This window comes from Phasianus colchicus, chromosome Z (genome assembly GCF_987193195.1).
Source record: "Phasianus colchicus chromosome Z, bPhaCol1.hap1.1, whole genome shotgun sequence".
In the NCBI taxonomy this organism is placed as follows: Eukaryota; Metazoa; Chordata; class Aves; order Galliformes; family Phasianidae; genus Phasianus; species Phasianus colchicus.
In genome coordinates, this window is record NC_143476.1 from 70015757 (window position 1) to 70040296 (window position 24540).

Below are 24540 nucleotides of genomic sequence, written 5' to 3' on the forward strand. Positions count from 1 at the left end.
GCAGACGGGAGGGGCTGGCGGGGCCTGCCAACCCCCTCCCCCACCTGCAGCTGGCCCGGGGAGTCGGGCGGTTCCACACACGGCTCAGGGCACAGCCAGGCTGTCTTGGGAACGCTGCGTACCGACACAGCGATCACACTGCCTTTGCCGCAGTGAGATTCCTACCGTGTGTTTGACAACGCCTTTGTTCATGAGAACCGCGTTCTTTGCCAAACGTTGCATGGCAGGGAGGAGGTCACTCTCACTGCATAATGGGTGGTGTTGCAGAGCTGATGTCTGAAAAGAAAGGGAGTTGCTAGACAGGCCTGTTAGAACTCGGTGCATTCTTTGACTTTCCAGTCGTAGTCTCCTTAGTAACACAGGAGTGCCACCTTGTCCCCCTGGTACGGGCCAAGGGGAGAAAACACCATGCTAATGTTATCAATTGAATAATAGACCAAACGTCAAGAAGCCAATTATTAAATTTATTAATTATAATGAATAAAGAACAAAGAGGCAATGCAGCGCTGGGCGACAGGGGACTCTGCGTTCCACCAACTGCCGCGAGGTTTGGGTTAGCACGCGGTCCTTTTATGCCCTATTGTGGTGTACTCTGCGCATGATCCGGTTGTTACTAGGGGGTCCTATTCTGCCTCCTGGCGGCGGTGCGGGCCGAAGCAAGCAGTTTTCCTCCGTACCCCCCCTCGGCGCCTTCTGGTGATTTCCATCCACGTCACTCGCACTGGCGAATCTCATTGGCCGCTGTGCACTCGCTAACCCCCAATCACACCCGTGCAAATTCCCCGCCTGCGTGAGGAAACATGAAAACAAACAAGCCACCCGGCAGGGAAGTGGGGGAGCGAACAAAGACCGACCACGTTGCCCCGCCCATCAGCCCTGGACAAACATTCCTCCTCTTTGATACTAAGATGCAGGAGTGGGAAGACGCAGACGTGCAGTTGTCACAGAGCGGTGTTTGAAACTGGTGCACAGATACACCGACCCCACACTCGGGGCGGTGTGGAGAGCGCTTACCCAGGTGCCTCTATTAGCGAGTGTTAGAGCCAAGCAGAAAGCAGCAGCAGCCACGGATGGAGGAAGTGAACCATATCGTAGTCCAGGGTGGATAACTCCAGCGGGTGCTTTGCTAGAAACTGCTGTTCCTCACCCACCTGCAGTAAGTCAGTGTTGAGTATTGGCCTTCTCCAAGGCAAAAGTATCCTGTGAACTCACACTGGTTGTGTCCCAGTATGAACAGCTGAAGCAGGAAATCAGCATTTGCTTAGTGAGAGCCATGACAACCAATAAGGCTTTTTCAATTAGGCTAAGCTAACTTGCATGTAAAACCCAACACAAAACAACAGCATAAAACCAACCAAAAATCAAAACAACAAACTCACTCTTTTCATCTGCTGAGACTGGAGTACTGCTCAGTTTGGTAAAATGCTGTCAATGCCACTGCAATCACTTCAATGCGAGTGGTACATTTAACTGAAGCTTTTTGCTTGAAAATGGTTCTCAAAACCAGAAACCATTTGCTATGCTTCTGAAACAACTGTAAGTGCAGCACAGTTACTGAATTGCCATGAGCCTTGCAGAGGAGAGAAGGTGAGAAAACCACTGCAAAAGGCATGCAATTGAAGAAGCTGAGATCAAATTTTGAGAATTCTGCTGGTTCTGCAGTACTGTCCTGGGAAATAAGGGACTTCAGGATGATCAACATTCACTACACAAACCAGTATAAAAGCAACTCTTAGATGCTTTCTGACCACAGTCTTTCAACTCAAAACAATACCTGCAGTATGAGACAAATACAGCACCAGCAGGACAAAACAGAATGCCAACTTTAACTGTTAGAAGAGAAACATCTCAGTTTCTACATACAGTCTGATCCCAAGCAGAACTGTTCAGGGATATTTCAGACTGCACTGCTGCAATGGCTGATCTGATACAGTAAGTTTAAAACACTTTACCTGATTTCAATAACATCAAGAATTAAGTCTCTTACAACACATAAGTACCTAGAACAAGAAAGCAGCATCACAATATAGGACTGCTGTGATACACAGAATTATGAAATACATACTCACTCTTGCTAACAACTGAATTGGCTCCTGAATTTCAGGGAGAATATTTAAGGACTTTCAGGCAAGAGAAGGTGGTAAAGGAAAATGGAAAGGTAACTGCCTCTGAAGACGTATATTGTGAATGCTGCAAACAGGTTTTCCCTAAAGAGACATTTGTCTTCTCCAAGAACCCAAAATGCATTTATTCTTTCTTAAGTACATCCTTCTTTCCTATCAGTGACTCTTAATTTACAGTTTGTTCAATAGCTTGCCAAATCCCAGACTACTACAGTGTGGCATTCTAAACCTAGACTACTTCCTTGGGTAATATAATCAGTGCAATTTGCTAACGTGCACCTGCAGCTGTTTTATATTACAGTTAAATTTTCAATTTATATATATATTTAAATCCAATAGCTCAATTATGCCTTTATTACTTATCTAGAATGGAAGGCTTTCCCTTTTGATTAGCTATTCTAGTCAAATAGTTATTGATTGACTATATATATAGTCAAAATTGACTAGATATTCAATCACCACAGCGTATCTTGAACAAAATTCAATGAAGATAAAGCAATTGAATAGCATTTTCGCAATGACTGAGTCACAAGCAGAGAAGATTTCACCTGCCAGCTCACTCAGCTGCTTTCCCTAATCTATTAACTGCCACTGTAAAATAGATTTTGGCACAGCCAAAAGCTCAAGAATAGTTAATTATCACAAAGAATATGAGAATATGAAGTCCATCCAACTTATTTCTTCCATATGATAAAAATCAAGCAGATGACAAAATAATCCATCTTGCAGTAGTCAAGATTTGCTGATTATTAGCATGCTCCCCAATTCATTACTTTAAGCTACTAACTACTGTGTTTGCAGGTATTACTTACAAAGAAGTAAATCTTTTTTTAGAGGCTTTTTGATTCTTAGTCCTTTTGGCAAACAAAAGAAAATGTCTGCATTTTTTTTCCCAGTTTCTCACTGTTAGTGTGGATTTATCCCCTTAAGAAGTAACTTGATATAAATTTAAAATGGTAGCATCTATTTGCTCTGATGCAGTTTATAAAGGTTATAAATCAGTACTAGATACGGAGACATAATATAAAAACTGTGTATTTATTATCTAACAAACTCTGCAAAAAACTCGTCTTTGAGTTCAGCTTAATTTTTACTCCCCATAATAAACGTATGAATATTTTTATTCAGTTTTCAAACTACTACTGGAAGAAAGAAAAATATTATTCAGTTGATTTTGTTTGTAGCCCAATATAAACTATTTCAATTTCTTACTGCTAAACTAAATTTATAAACATGATGTCCCATGCTTAAGAGAACATATGGAATATGTATGTGTTCATCCACCAGTGATTTCTGTTTAATGAACACCACACAACATACAGTACTTAGGATTTCCATTATTTTCACATATACAGCAAATATTATAGTCCTTATTTCCTTTACAAAAGCATCTTGATTCAATCTTAATACAGCTACAATGCTTAAAAAAAATCAAGACTATAGTACATTTTTTTCTGTACATGTATGTGCAATATCCCCAGACAAAAATAATACAGACATGGAATCCTACAGATTTACCATCTGCCCCTTGGCTGAAATAATTTTTGTCACATTATGTAAGTCCCATCTTTGTAATATTTCATGGATTCTAGATGTTGAGTCATTGCAAGTACATCCTGAAATCCTGTACTGAGGCCGGACATGTGTTGAAAATAAGCTTCCTTCTCCACTTGGACAGTTAGGTTGTTTACTCCAGCATCTTTCAGAATTGCTGTAACCTGAATACAACATTAATATTACACTTTATAAGCATATCACAATAACTTACTCAATTCTCACTCTGAAATATTGCAAATTAAAAAAATACTATCATAAAGAATTTCAATTTTCTGGCAGAGTGAAGATAACTTCATACAGGATGGCTCTGCAATTTCTGCAAATTTTCAGCACATCGTATAAAGAAATGAACAACCTTAGGAGGTATTTGAGAAAAAAGCACCCAAGGTTGACAGATTATTATAAAGTCAGTAACAAACCCATGTTAGCATCTAGATTTGCCTGTTTTGAAACACGGAACAAACCTCCTCCTCCCTTTCTTACAGCAGATATAATTCTACTATCCATGTTTCCCTCAACTCTTTTTTTTCTTGTTTATTTTGGAACAAGTTTTGGCAAACAACACTTCTATGACAGCAGACCAAGGCACTTACAGCATTAGAGGCCAGCTCTGAAGCATTAAATAACAGCTTACAAAAACAGGATAACAGAGTAAGAAACAATGTGAAAAAAAAGCTTAAAAACTTTGCACCTTACCTGCTGTACAATTCTCTGCTCCATTACATCTGATACCACTTGCACATGTATTGTACCTGCCACAACACTTGCAGAATGACACCAAAAATGAGGATCTCTGTAGGATATGACTCCATCTATTTTCTGAATCTGTAAAGAATTTACATTAGCAATGATTATTTTCAAAAACACATTTTAAACTTGCACATGTACATGCACATTGATAACAAATATTCCACAGGGAAACAAAGCTGCATTTCCAGCTTAGTCACAGAGAAATAAAATAGCACCTAGAGGCCACCACGCTACTGTCAAATACTAGCTGTTACATGTCAAAGGAAAACTGAGCTCAGGGCAATGTGAAAAGAGATGAGTTAAAAAACAAAACTGTTGGAGTCTCAGTAACATCTATGGACAGACCAACTTTGGTCTGGGCTTTAAGTCACTTATAGAGTATCTGTTACATTGCTACCCAGGACAGGGAGCTGTACAGTTACTACAGCTATACATTTTTCAGAAACATATTTCCATAATTCACCATTTTTAGAAATTGATCTTTGCACTGGGCCTGCTGGGGACATGGCAGCCTGGATGATATTCTGTTTTGGATTTGTAGTTAAAACAGTGTTGATAACACACTGGTGTTTTGGCTGTTGAACACAGGTTGTAGATTCTGGGCAACCTGCTCTAGCTTTTGATCTGACATGGAGGTACTGGAGCAGGTCCAGAGAAGGGCAACGAGGCTAGTGAAAGGCTTGGAAAAGCAGCCCTCAGAGAGGCTGAGGGAGCTGGGGCTGTTTAGTATGGGGCTGAGGGGAGACCTTATTGCTCTCTTCCAGTACCTGAAAGGTGCTTACAGTGAGAGCAGGGTAGGTCTCTTCTCACTGGTGACAGGTGACAAGATGAGGGGAAATGGCTTCAAGTTGCACCAACGTAAGTTTAGGTTGGACATTAGGAAAATCTTCTTTACAGAAAGGGTGGTTAAGCACTGGAATAAGCTCCCAGGGAGGTGGTTGAGTCACTGTCCCTGGATGTGTTTAAGAGCCGTTTGGATGTGGTGCTCCGAGATATGATTTAGCAGAGGATTGTTAAGAGTTAGGGTACTGTAGTTAGGCTGTGGTTGGACTTGATGATCCTTGAGGTCCCTTCCAACCTGAGTAATTCTGTGATTCTATGATTCTATGATTCTTGCAAGTAGGTGATCTCTGAGGTTCCTTCCAACCCAAGCCACTCTCTGATTCTATGGTTGTCAAGAGTTCCTCTTTTTTCAGTCCTGATTCAATCCAGCAAGTCTGCTATGCATGGACCAGAAACTGGGAAGAAACACAGCAGGGACAGCTGATCCAAGTGGCCTAGAGAGATGCTGCCTACAGTACAACAGCATAAAAAAACTGGGATAGAAGGGAGTTCTGACCTTTTCTAAAGCAGCATGCAGATCTTTCTCCTGTTCTGGAGGTATCCTCAACAAAAGCACTTGACAGGCATCTTTCAGTAGTGGGATAACACTGAGAAAAATCAATGTAGCAATAAAAAGAGAGCAGAGGGGATCAGCTATCAGCCATCCAAATTGCTGAATAAATGTGGTAGACACTATAACACCCACACTGCCAAGAGTGTCTGCTAGCACGTGCAGGAACACACCTAAGAACAAAACACACTGAGTGATTAAGAGGAACATTTCTGCTTAAGATGTACATAGATGTTCATTAGCAACACATTCACTTTTATGACATTAGCCTTCCTCAGGCCACCTGCCTAACCTGCTGTAAAAAAATGAAACATTTTGTTTAACTAGTATTTAATTAGAAATCAATGTAGGGAAGAAAAAGCATTTTCACTGTACTTTACAACAATCTAGGCAGACATTTACAGATTAAGCCACATACAAATACAGTCTTATTTTGTTAGTGGAACTAGCATAATACATACTCCCTTGAGAAGGATCAGTGCTTACTGATCTTCAACAGAATAGGAAAAGATCACTGTGAATACACTGGCCTGCTCGTACTGACAGGTACTAATCTATCATATCTATCATTTGTTTTTCTGTAGGCTAACTCTGCTCAAAGTTTTAAGAAGACTGTCTACATACTCTATGAATAACTCTTTATATCGCTTTAATGGCTGGCATCATTCCCAGTGTAAAGTCAGACACAGTATGGAAAAATTAATCTCTAATCATTTGTAAGACTAGTACTTACTAACTGCCAGGATTTAAAAGAATGCTGAACAGTTTTAGAGATGCGCAGACATTACAATATAATGCCTGAAAACAGAAGAGTCAACTTAATTAATGACTGATGTAAAATAACCTATGAAATAGGAGAGTCTTAGCTAAAATGCTTGTGTATGCTCTGACAAGCTTACACAAAAGGTCATTCTATTGACTTTTGTATAAGTGATGCAGTTGGTAAAGAACTGCTTTCTAACTGGTAGAAAAGAAGAGTCTAAGAAGTAGCTGTTCTAAAATTTTATGTATATCTCCCTGCTCAGCTTCCAATTTTAGATTTGGAAAAGAAAATTTCCTCTTTACTATCTTATCTTCTGAATCACAAATAGAAGCATATTGCTTCATATCCCAGATTGCTGGTCTACATTTGTTCTTCTGCTTCTTTATCACTTCCCCCAGGGCTTTTACAACCAGCTGTAACATACCTAGAAGTATGGCCATAGCTTTATAGACAGAGACATTCTACTTGCATTTTGAGATGGAACTTAGAAATGATAACTGCATTTTTTTTCAGTAAGGTTTATAATAACTAAGGTTATTAATGTTAACAAAGACTGTAGATTAATTTTTTGTATTGGTCCTTGGGTATCATCCACATCTCAGAAAGCCATATGAAAAAATAATTCAAGTTATATTATTTAAGTTAAACTCACTTATGAATAAACACTTTGAAATAAATGTATACAGTGTTACTTGATTGCCAGATCATTTCTGGAAAGAGATTTCAAGAACAATACATAGTACTGGGGTTTAATCTGAAAAACATCACTTGCTGTAGACCAGATATGTCATTTATGATTCAACAATCCATACTTGCCTCTCATGTTGGTATTCATGCCTCCTCCTGAAGACACATGGGAATGTCCATGGCTGTGCCCATGGTCATTGTGGGAATGGCCATGTCCATGGCTGTGGCTGTGTCCATGGTAAGAATGGCTGTGCTCATGTGAATGACAGCCTCCACGAGAAGCCCCATGGGAGTGTGCATGGCTAAAGGCACAGATACCAACCAGGTTTACAATCAACCCTCCAACAGAGACTGGCTGTAAGAGGGAGAGAAGTGTTTGATGTCACTACATAATCCAACCCCAAATCCCACTCAACAACTGACACCAAAATGCAACACCCAATACCCACATATCATGAGAAGGTGGGTGGCAACTTAAGTTTCAAGGAGATTATTGTTCTTATTTACTTCTAGAAAGAGAAAGTGCTTTGGCTACAAGCTCTGTGTTGCTATTATTCATTGGCAGGAAAAAAAAAGTATATAAATCTATTTAAGACATATATACACATCTAAAATTGCAGTTAACTGAAGACAACAACTACTGGTTTTTTGGTTGTGATTTTTCTATCTCTACCTATTCTTCTACTCTTCTCTTGAAAAACTTGTGATCTGCAGTAGAGTAATTTTACCTAATACACAAATTAAGCAAATACTGCTCAGGGGCCATCAGGCCTTAAGTTAAGTTAGGCCTTAAATCCAGCAATGCGCATATCTAAGTTTACCTACATAAAAATCTTTATTAACAAAATGGCTAGAAGAGAGCACAAATTCAAGTGTATCAGGGAGAATAACACAAATGAAACTACAAGAATGATAAATGGAGGCTTAGACTCTCAGAATTCTATAATTTAAAAATTTGGTTTGAATGAAATAAATGATAAGAGTTTAGAAGAAAGTAAGGAAAGCCTGAAAACTTAATGAGGGAGCCCCTGGAGAGGGCATGGAAGGTAGGGAGACACAGGCACTGTTATCTTAACTACTCAACAGCTTCATAATTACCTATGCCATAGCAAGACAATCATTATCACATTACAAATCCTGATTAACTTTTAACATTTCTCAGAGAAAAATACAAGATTTTTTGTAGTAATTGACACTGGTATACACAATAGCAGAGCCAAGTTTTGTCTTGTACAGATTACTTTCTTAGTATTTTTTGGTTGTTGTTGAAATACAACCATTTAAAAATATCAGAGTTTTAACATCTTTGAAAAAAATTGAAAACAACTTTAATAATTAAATTATATTCAATCCTGTATATTTTCGTATTTAAAATTACTTGTGGTTTGGATTTTAAAATTGTAATTATCCATTGAAGAGCCAAGACACAGTTCAGATCTCTTAAGCATGCAACTTCAGCCTCTCCTTTCTTTTCTTTTTTAAAGATCAGAATCAACAAACAATTAACTGCAAAACAGCTTTCATATGTAACAATAAAACTTACAGTTAGCATATTTGTGTCTATGTCTGGAGGGTCTACCAGTCTGGCCACCGATTCCATGAAAACAAAGAAAGCAATTACCATCAGAAAGAGGCCATTAATAAAACCGGAGAGAATCTCTACACGTCCGTATCTGAAAGACAATATCAGAACTTTTGAAAGCAATGAATGAGTATCCCGCACAAATTTTAAAGTTATAATATAGTAAATTGTAACACATTTAATACAACTTTGATACATTTTTTTCTTCCTCCCTCTTGTGAAATCATACCTTAATGTCTGGGCTATTTATTTTTTACCACTAGGTGGCTAGCTTGCAACTGTTCACAGATCAAGAGCACAAAATCTTAATAACACAAGTATTTTTTAATATATACTACACATGTAGAGTTTCAGACTCAGCAACTTGTAATTACATTAGCGCACATGAAATCCCCACATGAGCAATGATTTTCAATATACTGTTAGAACATATATGTATATGCTGTACATACATACAGTGAGAGTGTTTCTGTATAATATTTACAGTGAACGTTTCTCACACACTTTTTAGCTGGGTAACAGTGAATGAACACGAATGGAATACGGTAACAGGCATGAACAGAAATGCAATAGAGACGAGACGCAGACACATGGATACAGACAAGACACAGCAAAAGAACCAAAGAAGCATGCACGATTAAAAGCATCCTGAACATATCTTTACAGTGGGACATTTTGAAAATAAGCAAGTAGAATAATTTTCAGATTGTCTTTAATGGAGTTAATATACATACCCATAGGAAAATATGCGGGTTGCTTTCCATCTTGTCATGAGAGCTGCAAAAAGCCCCATCACTAAAGCAGAACAATCAAAAAGCATGTGAAATCCATCAGATATAAGACCAAGGCTATTGGTCCATACTCCATAAAAAAGCTCCACAAAAGTGAAAGCCTGAAATGAAAAGGAGTTTAAAGTTTTTTCTGGAAGATTAAATTGTAATTTAATGTCTTGGCAGTTAGCAGGAAAACCTTTTCATGGTATGTTCCCCAGTTTTCAAAAGATATTATTCAAAGTATTTCCATACCATTTTCTTTCTCCAAGGGAACCAACCCTTCCAAAAGCCACAGATGAATGAGTAAATAAATAAATCCGAATTTTCACTTCGAATTTTAAATTACTAATATGAAGACAAAAATGTATTGTCATTAGATAACTACTTTAATCTTACCTATCATGAACATCAAAATCAATGCTGTTTATTCATGTTTTGCATAGACTATCTCAAAAAAAATGTCAGGATGAACAAAACAGGTCTAACTAATGCAGTTAAGTGGAAAACTCATGGCATTTACTTAGAGAATTATTTCCAAGAGCCAATGTAAACAATTAAAATAAAAATTAAAAAGATTTAATTGAACTAGAAAAAAAATTAGTTTTCATAACTCTGTCTAAATTCAAGGGAACACTTTTTAACTGTATTGGTGGCTAAGCACTGGCACAAGATGCCCAGAGGCTGTACAATCTCCTTCTTGGAGACCTTCAAAATCTGCTTGGACACAGAGCTGGGCACATTGCTCTGAATGTCCCTGTTTGGGAAGCATTTGGACTGGATGGACCCAGCAGTCCCTGTCTACCTCAGCCATTCTGGGATTCTGTGATCCTGGCCCATACATCTACAAACACCTGCTTCACAAGTTATAAATATCTAAAGATGGTAGTTGCTCTTCATGTCAGACTAGCCTAAGGACCTTACGTAAAGAATAAAGTATGAGCATCTGAGTGGCTGAAATAAGTAACCATTTACATATTCTAGAAATCGACCAAATTAACTGCTACCAGTTCTCCTACAGATTCCAAAACAGAAGAATTAAAAAAATCAACAAAAAACCTTCTCTGATTAGCTGACTGTTTCAATATTAGAAGTTAGTGTTCAGAAGGATATACTTATCCTTTATTATTCTTTATGAACTGGTCTACCTGTATAATTCTTCTCTCATCTTTCAAATTTCATAATGCAATTCCTTAAAAGTTTTAATGGATACTTCATTTTTTACCCCCTATTCTCTTGCATAACTGGCAGAGATCTTTGCAAATATTATCAGTCTTGCTTATTGCCCAACCCTTCCCCCTTCAAGAAAGGGAGCTAGAAATAAAAACTATTAAAAACTGTCTACACCAAAATTACATTATTCAATCCCACTAATTATTTTGCCATCCCTGGGTATGAAGGCCTCATTAGTTACATCGTATCTGCTGGTAACAATGACATATCTCAGTCTTGAACAGGACACTACTATTCTTACACACATTTACTTGCTGGTAAACACACAGAATCAGTGCTCCACTGTGATAACAAATCAACGTAACTTGCCACTTACTGGAAGGTTAGCATAAGAATCTTCTATTTTAAGATTCTATCTAATGAAACTACAGTAACAAGGACCCATTAAAAACAAAACAAAACAACCAATCAACCAATCACAGGAATCATTTAAAGAGTAACTCTTCATACTGTATAACTGAGTTGAAAAAAACACAAGCAAACTTACCAGATTCAGGCACAAGAAATAGAAGATCTGCCTAGAATCATACTCCTCAAGGATCTGTTTCAATGACTCTTTAATAAAACGTGGTAATGACTGAGAACTCTGCTGTATTGCATCACCCATGAAGTTATATAGAGGAGTGCCTTCAGGAGAATAGCCAATAAGGGTGCCTTTCTGCCCCTTCCTGGAGGGGGAGGACAAGATATTGGCCGCTGCAAGGAAAATATTGAAGTTTTTATTTTTATAAAATAGCTGTGAAGCTTATAAAGAATTTGTTATATCATAGTCATAGATAACATGAAATTACAAGGCAGCAAACTGATTGTCAACTTCATCTTAAGGCTCACCATTACATTTCATTTCTAAGTAAGATTAGATTAATTACTTCTTCAACAGATACACTGCACTGATTTTTTGTTTTGTTTTTTTTTTTTTGTACAGTAAGAGGGTGCAAAGTTGCATGCTCGTTTTATCCAAAAGAATCCACACAAACTCATTCAAACGCATTTTGCATACTGCTATTTTCTCACTGGCTTCCGAGTAATGTGGATAACAGATTTTTTAAAAGAGAAATATGAATACGTACATAAAATGAAGAAAACAGCACTCACTACCACTCCTCCAGAAAGAACGTGTTCTGTGCTCTCATGGTGTGCTGGTTTGTTCATAGCTCGAAGCTGATCTGTTATTGGATGTGTCCAAAAGTTGCCAAAAAGCAGCGCACTAACAAATATAAGAAAGGATCCATATCGAGCACATTTGGAAGATTCCATCTTGACAGAGCATATGGACTCCACATAGAAATCCAAAATCACAACAAAAAAGATGACTGTTATGAAAGGCATGATGAGAGAAGACCAAGATTCAACTTTGCTCTGCAACAACAACAACAAAAACACATTTCAAAGAGGATTATTCACTATTATACCACTTTCATCCAACCCACTTTCATTAAAAGTCCTTTCAGCAGTCCATCAGTTCTTTTGTATTTCAAATTGATCATATAAAACTGTAAAACCAAAAATCATATAAAACATGCAAGCTGTAGAAAGACAAATGTAGGTAATAAGCATTCCTGTATCTTATTTAAAGCTTTCCTATGCTTAAAGACAACGCTGTGTGAAATACTGTGTTTGCATCATTCTATTATCCCTAATTAGGAGGGCACGATGAACATACCTTTTAAATTACAATATATACTACTGGGTGCGGAGTAGGGAAGAGGGGAAAGCCACGCATTTATAGTAATTATTCCTTGCATAATGTTAGCAAAAGAACCCAGGCTATATCTGAAGCTAGAAATATAAAATAATGTTATCACATAAAAGAGGAAATAAAGTTCAACATCTTTATCAATGACACAGACGATGGCACCAAGTGCACCCTCAGCAAGTTTGCATCCAGCTGAGCGGAGCAAACCATAGACTGGAGGGAAGGAAAGCTATCCAGAGGGACCTGGATAGGCTGGAGAATTGGGCTCATATGAGAACATAATGAGGCCAAGTGCAGAATGCTGCACTTGGGCTAGCGCAATGCCAGATATTTATATAATCTGGGGGAAGATCTCCTTGAGAGCAGCCCTGCAGAGATGGACTTGGGGGTCCTGGTGGATAAGAAACTGGACATGAGCCAGCAGTGCAGCCCAGAAGGCCAGCTGTGTTCTGGGCTGCATTAAAAAAGTGATGGCCAGAAGGGAGAGGAAGGTGATTGTCCCCCTCTACTCAGCTCTTGTGAGGCCACATCTGCAGTACTGCGTCCAGGCCTGGGGCCCCGAGCACAGGAAGGACGTGGAGCTCTTGGAGCAGGTCCAGAAAAGGGCCAGTAAGATGATCAGAGGGCTAGAGCACCTCCTCTCCTATGAGAAAAGGTTGAGGGAACTGGGCTTGTGTAGCTTGGAGAAGAGAAGGCTCTGGGGAAACCTCATTGTGGCCTTCCAATACCTGAAGGGAGCATACAAACAGGAGGGGGAACAGCTGTTTACATGGGTTGATAGTGATAGGACAAAGGGGAATGGTTTTAAACTGAGACGGGAGGTTTAGGTTAGATATTAGGAGGAAGTTTTCCACACAGAAGGTGGTGAGGCACTGGAACAGGTTGCCCAAAGAGGTTGTGGATGCCCCATCCCTGGAGGTATTCAAGGCCAGGCTGGATGTGGCTCTGGGCAGCCTGGTCTGGTGGTTGGTGACCTTGCACATAGCAGGGGGGTTGGAACTTGATAATCACTGTGTTTCTTTTCAACCCAGGCCATGATGATTCTATGAAGTCATCACACAAGTACTTACATTAAGACACAGAGGAACTATTTCATACAGAGTTCTCAAAAAAAAAAAAAAAAAGAAAAAAAGACGACGACTTTGGTGGTTGTAAATCTTTCATTTAAAACATTCTTAAGTTGATTTCATAAGAAAAAGAATTACAAAAAACAATCTATTTTTTCTAACATGTGCTTCCTATCTTACCTCTGTTGTCAGAGAGAGGACAATGACCCATGGGCACAACAGAAGTACAGAAACCAGATGAGATAAAGCTTGAAGACGTTTGGCTCCACCTACATCAACAGAAAGCTTTCGAGAAGCCATGTGAAAACCAACCTTACAACACAACGCCAGTACCAGAAGCAGTACTCCTCCCTGGAAACAAAGAGAGATCCTGTCAGTACTTCTCAGGAGCCTAATTAATACTTTACTCCAAACAAATTCATTTGCTTTCCTTATCAACAGAGAGCAAAGACACTATATTTCATCTAATTCATGGATTTCTAGCCTTTTGACTAGCCTTTGTCACATTAAGTGAAGAGGAATTGTCTTGGGCTACATGCAAAATATATAGGTTGCTACAAAATTAATGCCTCCCATTTATTTCTATGGAAACAACAGACTCAGAGAGAATAACACTATTTGATAGAGCAAATTTTCAACCACAAAACACTGTTTTTCAACATAGTCACCATCATTAGCTATGCGTTTTCACCAGTGATGAAAGCCTGTTTGCTACACTTACAAAAATCTGTACCAGTGGAAGTGACCCACTGTCACTGCTGCCACTGCTGAAATGCACCACCCTCAGCATCACTGTACTTATATCCACTATTTACAGATACTTATCTCCATAAATGTTTAGCAAGCATCAGTGAATGTCAATGGGTGTCATTTTTTCCAAGTGAAGGAATGCAATGACACAGTTTTGTGCATGATGTTATTTTGCCAAACTGCTCCGCTGCTGCCATTTGCCACATGGCAGCAAAATGCAATGGAATACTGATGGGAAAGTTCAACTTTCACTGGCATATCACCAGCACCTCCCTCTGGTGTTGTGGGCCAAAATAATAAAATAGGAGGCATTACTTTCAAAGCAGCCCTTGTAAAATATATCACATAATAAGTAACAAAACTTATTTTAGTCTTTTATCTTTTTTGTTAAAGAGAGAACAACAAAATCATAAAAGTAGTGGAGTATCTGAGTTGTTTTTGTGCAAATAATGCATCATCCTGGTTCAGTGGCAGTGGCTGCAATTCTTAGTGAGGACTCCAAGTGTGCATCACAGATTTTTGATTAAATTTTACTCTTCCTGTACTTCATCTTTGGTAGAGCAGTTCACAAATGTGCATACTGCCAAAAAGCAATGAATGAGGCATGACTGGTTGGGGAAGGTTATTTCTCTCTGCTAAGAGAAGGCTTATAAGAGTCTAGTAAAGAAACAACCAAATTTTTAATCAAATATCCGATTGCAATTCTTACATTCCACATGAAAATTTGCAGGTATTTATGTCAACTGAACATGGGAGTTGCAAATATACCAAAAATTGATATTTTTTCTGCAATCCTGAAATCTATTCAGTTTTTTTTTTTTTTTTAATCAAAATGGAGAGCAAGGACAACAATTTTTTGCTGTGCACAGAACCCTGTTTAGTCAGTGCATCACAATGCATACTGGACTGAGCTGTGTTACTTGTGGGCTGTTGGTTGGACAAGCCTGCTATAATTGTTATTCTAATTAAAGCAATAATGCAGCATATATGATTATGTATTATGTATTCACATCTTCCATTATAAAAATAAAAGCACTGAAAGCATACAGTCTCAAAGGAGTCATGTCACTTTGGCTTTGTTCTAATACTTCCACAACCTTTTCATTCTCTTAAATGCATTGTAACATATTTCTTCACAATATTTCAAGACTCTTCTATTAACAAATTTTAAGATACACCACACACAACATCTCTCTTAGAACACAGTTGATTTTTGCAGTTAACCAGTCTCTCAAACATAAAGCTATTCTGACATTAAATCTTTCTCAGCTGTTCTAGATTTTTTTCATCTATTTTACTGATCAATGCACCAAATTTAGCAACAAGACTAAGCTAATAATACAACTCACTCAGCCTAGTCAAACCTGCAACAGTAAAATTCTGATTTATGGTTCCCACTCATTACAGTGGGACAACAAAATAAGAAGTATCAGAACAAGTGTCTTCAAATTCAAGTGTCTAAAGGAGAATGCTCGGAAAAGATAAAGCAGAAACAAAACAGACTGGAAAAGTGAGTAAAAAGTATTTTTATGCAATGCATTACAAAATCCAAAACAATGATTAAATGGAGTGCTTTATGATAATTTTAATGGGACTTTTCAACGTATGTGTTAAGGAAAGTCCTTACCAGCTATACAAGTATATTATAGGGACTGGCTTGCTCTACATTCTTGTTCACTCCTTGCGTGGGTCAGATGAAACCAATCTTGCCCTTAATGAAGATGCAAAATTTACAGGGCTGATTTAGTTCTGATTTATGACTGCAGTGTTGATCCCTCTTTTTTGAATTTGAATTCTGAGCAGCAGAAATTTTTACCTACAAAACTCAAATACATATTAACGTACTAAAACATGATAAGTTATTTACCTTGTGATCAGCAACACCCAGGAAAGCAATGACTGTATACAGAACATGTGTAAGAGCACTGTCGTGATGTCCCTCGGCTAAATAAAATTAAGGAAGTGTTTCACTTGATTTTTTTTTTAATGTGAAAGATGTATAGGTAGTAAAAGATCACTGAAAACAAAAGTAAGCAAACTGAGCATTACAAGTTCGAAAGATCCTTAAAATTCAGGAAAGATGAAAACATTTTCCACAGAAAATAATTATAAATATTTTAAAGCACAAGAACACAGATACTGTTAAATACTGCATAGCAGTCAGAAAACAGAGTTTACATTAATCTCGTCAACTAGACTTAGAAAAATATACTCAATAGTAATGAAATTTAGTAAAAACACTAAAACAGTGATGTGTCTAGAATATGATCTGTACTTTTTTTTTTAGTTTATAAACATTTAAACTTTAGAAAACTAAGAGCAACTGACAAGCAATCCAGTCAAAGCCTTTGGGGAAACTACTTCTAAAGAACCTGAACAATGAATTTACTTAAAATTTGGTTGACTGATCAGTACTATTTCTGAATACCTCACTGGCATTCTTAATTCCATGTTTTCACCCTTGCTCAAAAAAGTTTACTTTCACGTCGTTACCATCTATATGACCATGTTGTTACTTTCCATCCTTAGACATCTTTTTCCAGCACACTTTACAATGATGAGAAGACCTGCTGGAAGCTTACATTAAAATCATATCCTATCTACTCAGTGGCTTTGGAAGCATGTTAGTAAGCTTCCACATGCAGTTTAAACTTCACCATTTCTGGAACAACTGCAGGCTACTTCACATCATTTTTCAGCTTAGAAATGGTACTGACACTTCTATTGTATTTACAAAGCATAAAAACCACTTTTCTGGTCATACAAGAAAGACTTCCAGCTGGACTGCCAACCATATACTGCACACAGTTGGGCTACAGCCATTATGTATACAATTTCCAAAAAATGAAAGCTAATCTAAAAGATGTGTAACAACCCACAGTAGTCTGATATGTGCAAATGGGAAGGTGGCCATTAGTTACTACTGAATTCAGAACACAGCTACAGATTTTAACAACAAAGCAAGCAATGGCATTAATTTGATGACAAATACCAGTATCTATAAGGAAACTAAAATCTTACGCTACAATATTCTCAAACTAAGACTTCTATCAAGAAGAACATAAATACTTGCAATACAGTTAATTTAACTTAATCTACTCTCTCAATTCCATTAGTAATGAACACTTGCGCTAAGCAAGAAGGATACGATGTTCTGCTATTTTAGCCATGAGGTCATCATTATCAAAAAGCAGTAAGCAGATGACAGCGATGATGAAAAATGCAGCACCTCTCGTCTGGAGAAAAAAGAATAGTAAATATATTTGTACAGTCAATGAATATACAGATGTTATGGTATAGCAGAGAGCTTGGCTACGTAGTTGTTACACCAAAGCAGGAAACAGAAATGATAGGTACACTCACCCGTATTCTGGGCTTGCATGGAAAACTCTGGAAAACTGTTATTTATTCTAGTTTTCAGATTTGCTGTATAACTCAGGATAAATCATGACTGTTACAAGCAAGAAGACTGAATCTTGAAAACTTCAAACTTTCTTTCTTAACAGTCTAGCTCGTCCAGACAGAATGTACACCTACTTAAGTCTGATGATTTAATACTTTGTAGTATCAACGAGTTATAAACAAGATCTACTGGATAAGACTGTAGAATTTTGTCTTATGAGAAGCAAAGGCTACAGCCCTGCACAAAGGCCCTAAGAAAGTAGAGCTCTGCAAGCGCTTATATGAGGTAGGGACAAAAGTAATTATGAATTTCTTTACTGCAAGAGTGATGGTGCATTGGAATAGGCTGCCCAGGAGGGTTGTGGAGTCTCCTTCTCTGGAGATATTCAAGACACATCTGAATGATTACATGTGCAACCTACTGTAGGGAACCTGCTTTAGCAAGGGGTTGGACTTGATTATTCTCTAGAGGTCCATTCCAATCCCTACAGTCCTGCGATTAAAAAAAAAATCCCAGCTGCCTGAGCTTTCACTACCCTGACTTTTAAAACTGCAGTTTTAGTATCCATCATCTTGACAAAACCTTGATATCTACAGCTAAAAACAGTTATTACAATTCATCCTCTGAAGTCAAACACAGCTATATCACATTGCTGTTTTGGGAAACCAAGTGACTTCCTTTCACCACAATTCACTCCATAAAGCTGAAACATTCAGAGGATGAGGTTATCAATCCTTTGTTTCTACCTTCTTAGACATGCACCTTAACAACCAAGTGTAGTCTTAGAACTTTTCTGAAGCACTACATCTACTGCTAGAGAGTCAGTGGTTAGAAAAAGATTTTTTCTTCTAGATGAACAGTTTCATGCTGAATGCCCTAAAAGTGTCAGTTTGAAGGGGACAGGGGGCGGGGCATCAAAGTAGTTACCTGGGCTGTTACACTGCTCTAAGTAAAAATGATTAAGGGACTCCAACAGAAGTTACAAGACAAATTGTGAAATTCTCAGTGTGAGGCAGCACTGAAGCCAGCCGTTCTCTAATACAGCAAAAACTCCATTCTCAGGTATACAACATCATAAATAATCTTCTTCCAGTCATCACTGTTTTCAAATTCAGGTGGCCAAGGCTGGAAGGCATTGAGATCAGCTCACTTCATTTAGGGTTGGGCACAATTAGAGAATACACTGTGAAACTGCATGCAATGGAACTCAGACAAAAGATGTCTTAAATATAGAGCTCCAATTAATGGCCAAAAAGTCAGTACATACAGGCTCATACAGAAACAAAAGCACTCAAAACTTTTTGTCAGAAAAATAAACCATATGAAAAGCTACAGATGTTGAATAGGTCAGTTAGGGATCTAAAAGCTGTGATGCTGATTTCAGTGCCTGAAGGCCAGGACTACTATATACATAAATGTCCTTGACATTTATTGGGGTTGCTTGAACCCCAAATGCCTTTACAAAGAATGCTGCAATGCAAAAATCATTCTCAACATTCTCTTTCACACCCAAAAAAGTTCTGATTGCTATCACGGATCTCAAGCAGTCTCACCCACTGCTCCCCCTTGAGTGCTGTATTTCTTACTTCAGACAGTATACTTCAAATTTCACCACTAACAAAACTGAAAAAAAAACCATGCAGTTATGACAAAAACAGGTCTAGAACTGTGTATGTTCTGAGTAAAGTGATAATTTATAGCATTTAAGTATTTTTTACATCTGGCAAAAAAGTCACCATGTATAAATACCTTTGCTGGTCCTCCACCTGAGCTTGTGAACAAGACGCTAAGGAGCGACAGCACAACGACATCACTATGTTCAAACAGCAACAGTGTTCTATTAAAAAGAAAAGAAAATTAAATAAACACTTTAGTCCACTTAGGAGATGTCTGCTTCATGAGCATGATGTATTTCACCTAAATTTCAGTAGCAAAGGTCAGAGATTCATCTTGCTACTTCAACAGCAAGCTTAAACAACTCAAAAGCTGTATATCTATTTGCCTTCACCAGCAAGTATCTAACTGGTGACAGCTAAACATATCACAAAACAGCTTCCAGAGTCAAGTAACAGATCAAAATTTGTCATTTACTGATTAAATTGTTATTTCCTTCAAGTAGTACAAGAAGAACTTGCTCAGGATGGAAATATTACTCCCATTATAATATCTCCTCCAAAACTAAGTTTCTGGTTTCTGGCTTCCAGAAAAAGAGGTCCTGCTCCGTTGCGTGACATCCTGTTTACTGAAGTGATGATCATTCAATAGCTAATGCAAGCTCAGAACCTCTTTACTTCTGACTTGCACACTCCCTCCTTCAGGTAGCAAAAGCTGACTAACAAGCTGCAGGGCAGAACACAAGAAAGACATAAAGGTGAAATCTACCAACCTTCTCTGCTGCTCTTTGCTCAACAATACAACCTACTAGAGACCATATTACTGATTCTTCTTGGGAAGAGACAGTGTTCAGAAAATCATCATAGTATTTCTTAAAGAAACCCTATTTTTCTTAGGTACGCTTTCTGATGTTTAGACAGTAAAGCTTCAAATTCATAAAATTTAAAACTTCAGGCTTCCCTTTAAGTAAAGATGTTTTTCTAAGTTGTTAATCTTTGTTTTTGTCATTTTTTATTGCTACTTATTCCTACACGCTAACAAACAGTATAAGTGATTTTACTTGGAAGACATGCACTAATGCTACCCAGTTCCAATACAGCAGAGGCACAGAATGAGACTAAAACACTGTCCCGAAACAAATGGGTAAAGGAATTCTAGTCACCCAGCAGAGCAATGCAAACTACTGTCACTAGCTGTCAAGATGTGGATTTCAAACAGTTATATACACTAATGAGTTTACTGGTGAGACGAAGAAAACAATGAAAATCACAGTCAGCATTCCTTCTGTCTATCTCTCACCAGCAGTTTCAGCACTATGAAGAATTTCAATGGCATCTTGTCCAACAATGAATAAAGGAAATTAAAAGATGTATAGAAAATTGTCAGTGGTTTTTCCCAAGTGACACAGACTCAGAGGAAAAAGTATAAAGGTTCATTTAAAAATAAGCCATGGTCTGACAGATATAAGCGAAAAACAAAGGCAAAGATCACAGAAATGAGTTCAAAAAGACAAAATATAATTTACAGTAATGGATATTTACCTCAGTGGTCCACAAAGAGTTAGGCCAAAAAACCATAAGAGTGAAATGATACATCCCACGACAGCATGCTTAAAAATTTTGATCCACTACAAAAGAAAGGTATTTTATTATTATTTTCTCCAAAGTTTCAAAAGAAACAAATCAAGATTAACATTCCTTCAGTACAATAGCTGTAGAAATAGGCAGGAAAACATATGCTCTGCAAATTCTGCAAAATGTGGAGTATAATTATTTTCTTCCTACCTACTTTGTCAGGCAGCTTAGGTTTTCTTGCACATATTATGAACCAGATTTTTTGAAAATTTATTTTCTGACAGAGTACTAGATTCTCTGATACAATCTTCAAAAGAATTCTTTAAAAACCCTTTTACACTGACACTGAAAAAATTCCAGGCTATTTACAAAATAGCATTTTGACAGGTTATCTATTGTGCATGATAAACACATATAGCACCAAATAAAATTTCCAAGATAAGAGATTAAAATCTTAATTCTACAAATATTTACCGATGGATTAAATTCCTGTGAATATAGAACAAGTGGAAAAAAAAGTTATTTCTTACAAATTAGAAAGTTGCAAATTGAGCTCTGCTCTGAATTCTGGGGATACTGGGAACCCAGCGTAGCTCAGAGCAGCTAGGCTGGCTTCCCATTACAACATACATCATGCAAAGAGCACTGATGAGGTAGGGGCACACAACTGGAGCACTTCTGGCTGACAACCTGGAAATTGCTGTTTGGAACTGCTGCAGGTAGCTGTGTAAACTAAGCTATTTTCAAAAACCTAGTCCACAAAGCAGGTGCCTGCTAAAGAGCAGACTTTTCACATACTTTCTGCAGGAGCTGACAAAAGCTAAAACGTGTATTGCGTTTTACAGTGCAGGAGATACTAAGTCAGTTAAACACTTCTAGAAATTGCAATGGCATCTGCCAAGTGGAGTAACCTTTGTTCCTCTTTCTGGGTGATTTCTGTTAACAGCCACGTTGTCAAGAACCTCTACAAAGATGTGAGTTATTACTGCATGTCAACTCACCTGACGCTTGGTTACCACTTTTCCAGAAGAAAATGGTTTTTGAAATAACACCATAAAAAATGCAGACCTGTCAAAAGGAGAAAGTTTTCTCTGTTAATATATTAGCAAGGAGCTGTTTATCCAGATCAGTGTTAAATAATTAGGTGTCTCCTCACATCAAGACTACTTTACAAGTTTCCTTTATATTCTTCACTACAATGCCACTTTTGCACGTTGCATTTTCCCTGATGCATTATTTGTGTCAGATACTAGTAAAAACGTGATGATAAGTGGACTTCGGTTCCAGTCAATTTTACATGTACAAAGTCCTGAGCTAGAAGGGAGCCACAAGAGTCATCGAATCCAACTCCTTATTCCATTCATGATGACCTAAAATTCAAACCCTGCGTCGGATAACACTGTCCATGCTCCAGCCTCTCAGGGCTGTGACCACTGCCCTGTGCAGCCTGTTCTGGTGTCCACCTACCTTATGAAGAGCCTTTTCCAAACCCCCAGCTGCCCTCCCCTGGCGCAGCTCCATGCCGTTCCCTCGGGCCCTGTCGCTGTCACACAGAGCAGAGCTCAGCGCTGCCCTCCGCTCCCTGTCAGGAGCTGCAGCCGCCATCAGGCCTCCCCTCAGCTCCTCTGCTCTGTGCTGAGCACACCCAGGGGCCTCAGCCACTTCTCTAGACCATTCTCTTTGTAGACTTCCTTTGGATGCTCTCTAATAGTTTCATGTCCTTCTTATATCATGGCACCCAAAACTACATGCAGTGCTGGGGGTGAGGCAACACGAGTGCAGTGCAAAGTAGGACAAGCCCTCCCCTTGACCTGTTGTCTGTGCTCTGCTTGAAGATGTCTACCTGTGGTTTACGAAAATCAAAACAACTGATCTCAAAGAAGTTTTTAGTAGAAATTTTACTACAGTATTACTAACAGATCTTCTGTTAGCTAGATACATGCCCAAAGGCTGAATACAAAGCTGTGTCAGATATCAGTATTTCTTCCTCAATTGTGATCAAGAGTAAGTGATGGAGAAAAAAGACAATGGTCTTTGGGAACGCTCTACTGAGAAGCCTAGAAACATAAATAAATTGAAATATAAGGGAAAAATGAGGTTCCAAACGCTCTAGTGCTGCCAAGTTTATTACAGAAATGCTCTTCCATATTGTATCAGCTGAACATAAAGTGGGATCATGCAGAGTGCATACTAACAAAGGTTGAAATTCTGTATATTTGCTATCAGTTTCTACAGTTCTCAGTCAGTTAAGAATATCAGTTTAAACTCGTAAGAATTACAAGAATACAGGTTTTAACAACAAGTACTAGTCTTCCACACTCTAAGGGAGTTCAGACACATCTGAGTTTCCTGTACTCAGTACTGTCATAGTACCATCAATTCCAAAGTAGGAAACATTCTGCAATTTCTGAAATGACTTTGAGCACAGAAGAGAAAGAGCAACACTGCTACAATCACAGCATTTCCTGGTTTCACTGCAGTGTCTTTTCCTTCGTGACCGATCCACAACAATACGGTGGAGGCCATCATCTCCACACCAACACACAACTCTGCGGCCAACGCGCGCAGTGCTGCAACAGACAAGGCTTCACCCGCGGCGCACTCACCCCAGCTTCACTATGAAAATAAACTGCACGAGATGGACCGCTTTCAGAAGATCGTAGGATTCAAAGAGGCCCACCGCTTTCAGAAACTTGGCGAAGCACAGCAGCACAACGTACCGAGTTAACCTGTAAAAGCAGAGCAAATCGGCATTCGGGGCGACCGGGCACCGCTTTCCTCACCCACTCGCTGCCCCTCACGGCCCCGCCGAGAGGAGGCCCCGCTTCCCACCGCCCAGCGAAGCAGGGATGGAGGCAGCCGGCGCACCGCGGCCCCCTCACCCGGCGCAGCGCCCGCCCCAATCGTTACCGAGCGCTGGGCACGTCCACGGGCCCCAGCACGCCGCCGCCGGCCAGGGCCTGGCTGCTGTACTTTTCCTCCATGCCGCGGCGAAGGAAGGGACGCGCGGGAAGAGGCCCGCGGCCGGACGCGCGCTCAGGGGGGGCCGCCGCCGCGCCACGGAGCCGTCATCCTCAGTGGGCGCCAAGGCCGGCCCAGGCCAGGCCGCGCACCGACGCGCACGCCCAGGGCGCAGGCGTCGCGGCGGAACGCGCGGCCACGTCCGCAGCCGTGGGAACGGCTCACCGCCGCGCGGCGGGGGGCGCGCGTGGGACGGCGTAAAGGACCGTTCCCCCCCGCTCCCGGCCCGGACAATGGCACCGCCCGGCAGCGCGTCACCGCCGCTCGCCGCGAGGTGGCGCTCTGCCTCCCGCCCCGGGCGCCGTGCCGCGGCTCGGGCTGCGCGCTCAGCCGGGCGGGCGGGGCTGCGAGGTGTTCGGCGGGGCTGCGAGGCGTTCGGCCGGCCTGCCGAAGGCGGGAGGCCATGCCAAGTGAACGCGCTTTTTAGGTGTGGAAGCGCAGGAGTGAAGAGCTTGTGGAAGGGCTGATCCAAGTGCGGATGCCTGAACCAAAATTGCTAGATAAAGAGTTGTCTTTTCTCTTGTGCACAAGATTGTTCATTTTAAGTAGACCTCATT

The 24540-nt window shown here is 39.5% G+C and overlaps 1 protein-coding gene across 1 annotated transcript; it reads right to left on the reverse strand.

Moving 5' to 3' along the window:
- Positions 1-489: 489 nt before the first annotated feature.
- On the reverse strand, positions 490-24099 carry SLC30A5 (solute carrier family 30 member 5). Its single transcript, XM_031610153.2, has 16 exons — positions 23873-24099; positions 23569-23691; positions 21964-22030; positions 20930-21015; positions 19524-19611; positions 17520-17607; positions 16239-16315; positions 13802-13972; positions 11929-12217; positions 11346-11554; positions 9590-9747; positions 8817-8946; positions 7403-7628; positions 5770-5996; positions 4377-4505; positions 490-3841 (listed from the first exon to the last, which is right to left on the reverse strand). Exons 1-16 carry the CDS (start codon positions 23944-23946, stop codon positions 3671-3673), a joined length of 2313 nt encoding a protein of 770 aa, XP_031466013.2. The 5' UTR covers positions 23947-24099; the 3' UTR covers positions 490-3670.
- Positions 24100-24540: the final 441 nt, after the last annotated feature.

Bases quoted from the DNA above. Each gene is read 5' to 3' on its own strand.
- SLC30A5 (XM_031610153.2), bottom strand. From the start codon at position 23,946: ATGGAGGAAAAGTACAGCAGCCAGGCCCTGGCCGGCGGCGGCGTGCTG. The intron at 23,692-23,872 runs GTAACGATTGGG...CTGCTTTTACAG, and splicing joins GTGGACGTGCCCAGCGCTCG to GTTAACTCGGTACGTTGTGC. The intron at 17,608-19,523 runs GTATTTATACAT...TTTTTTCTCCAG, and splicing joins CAGGTGGAGGACCAGCAAAG to ACGAGAGGTGCTGCATTTTT.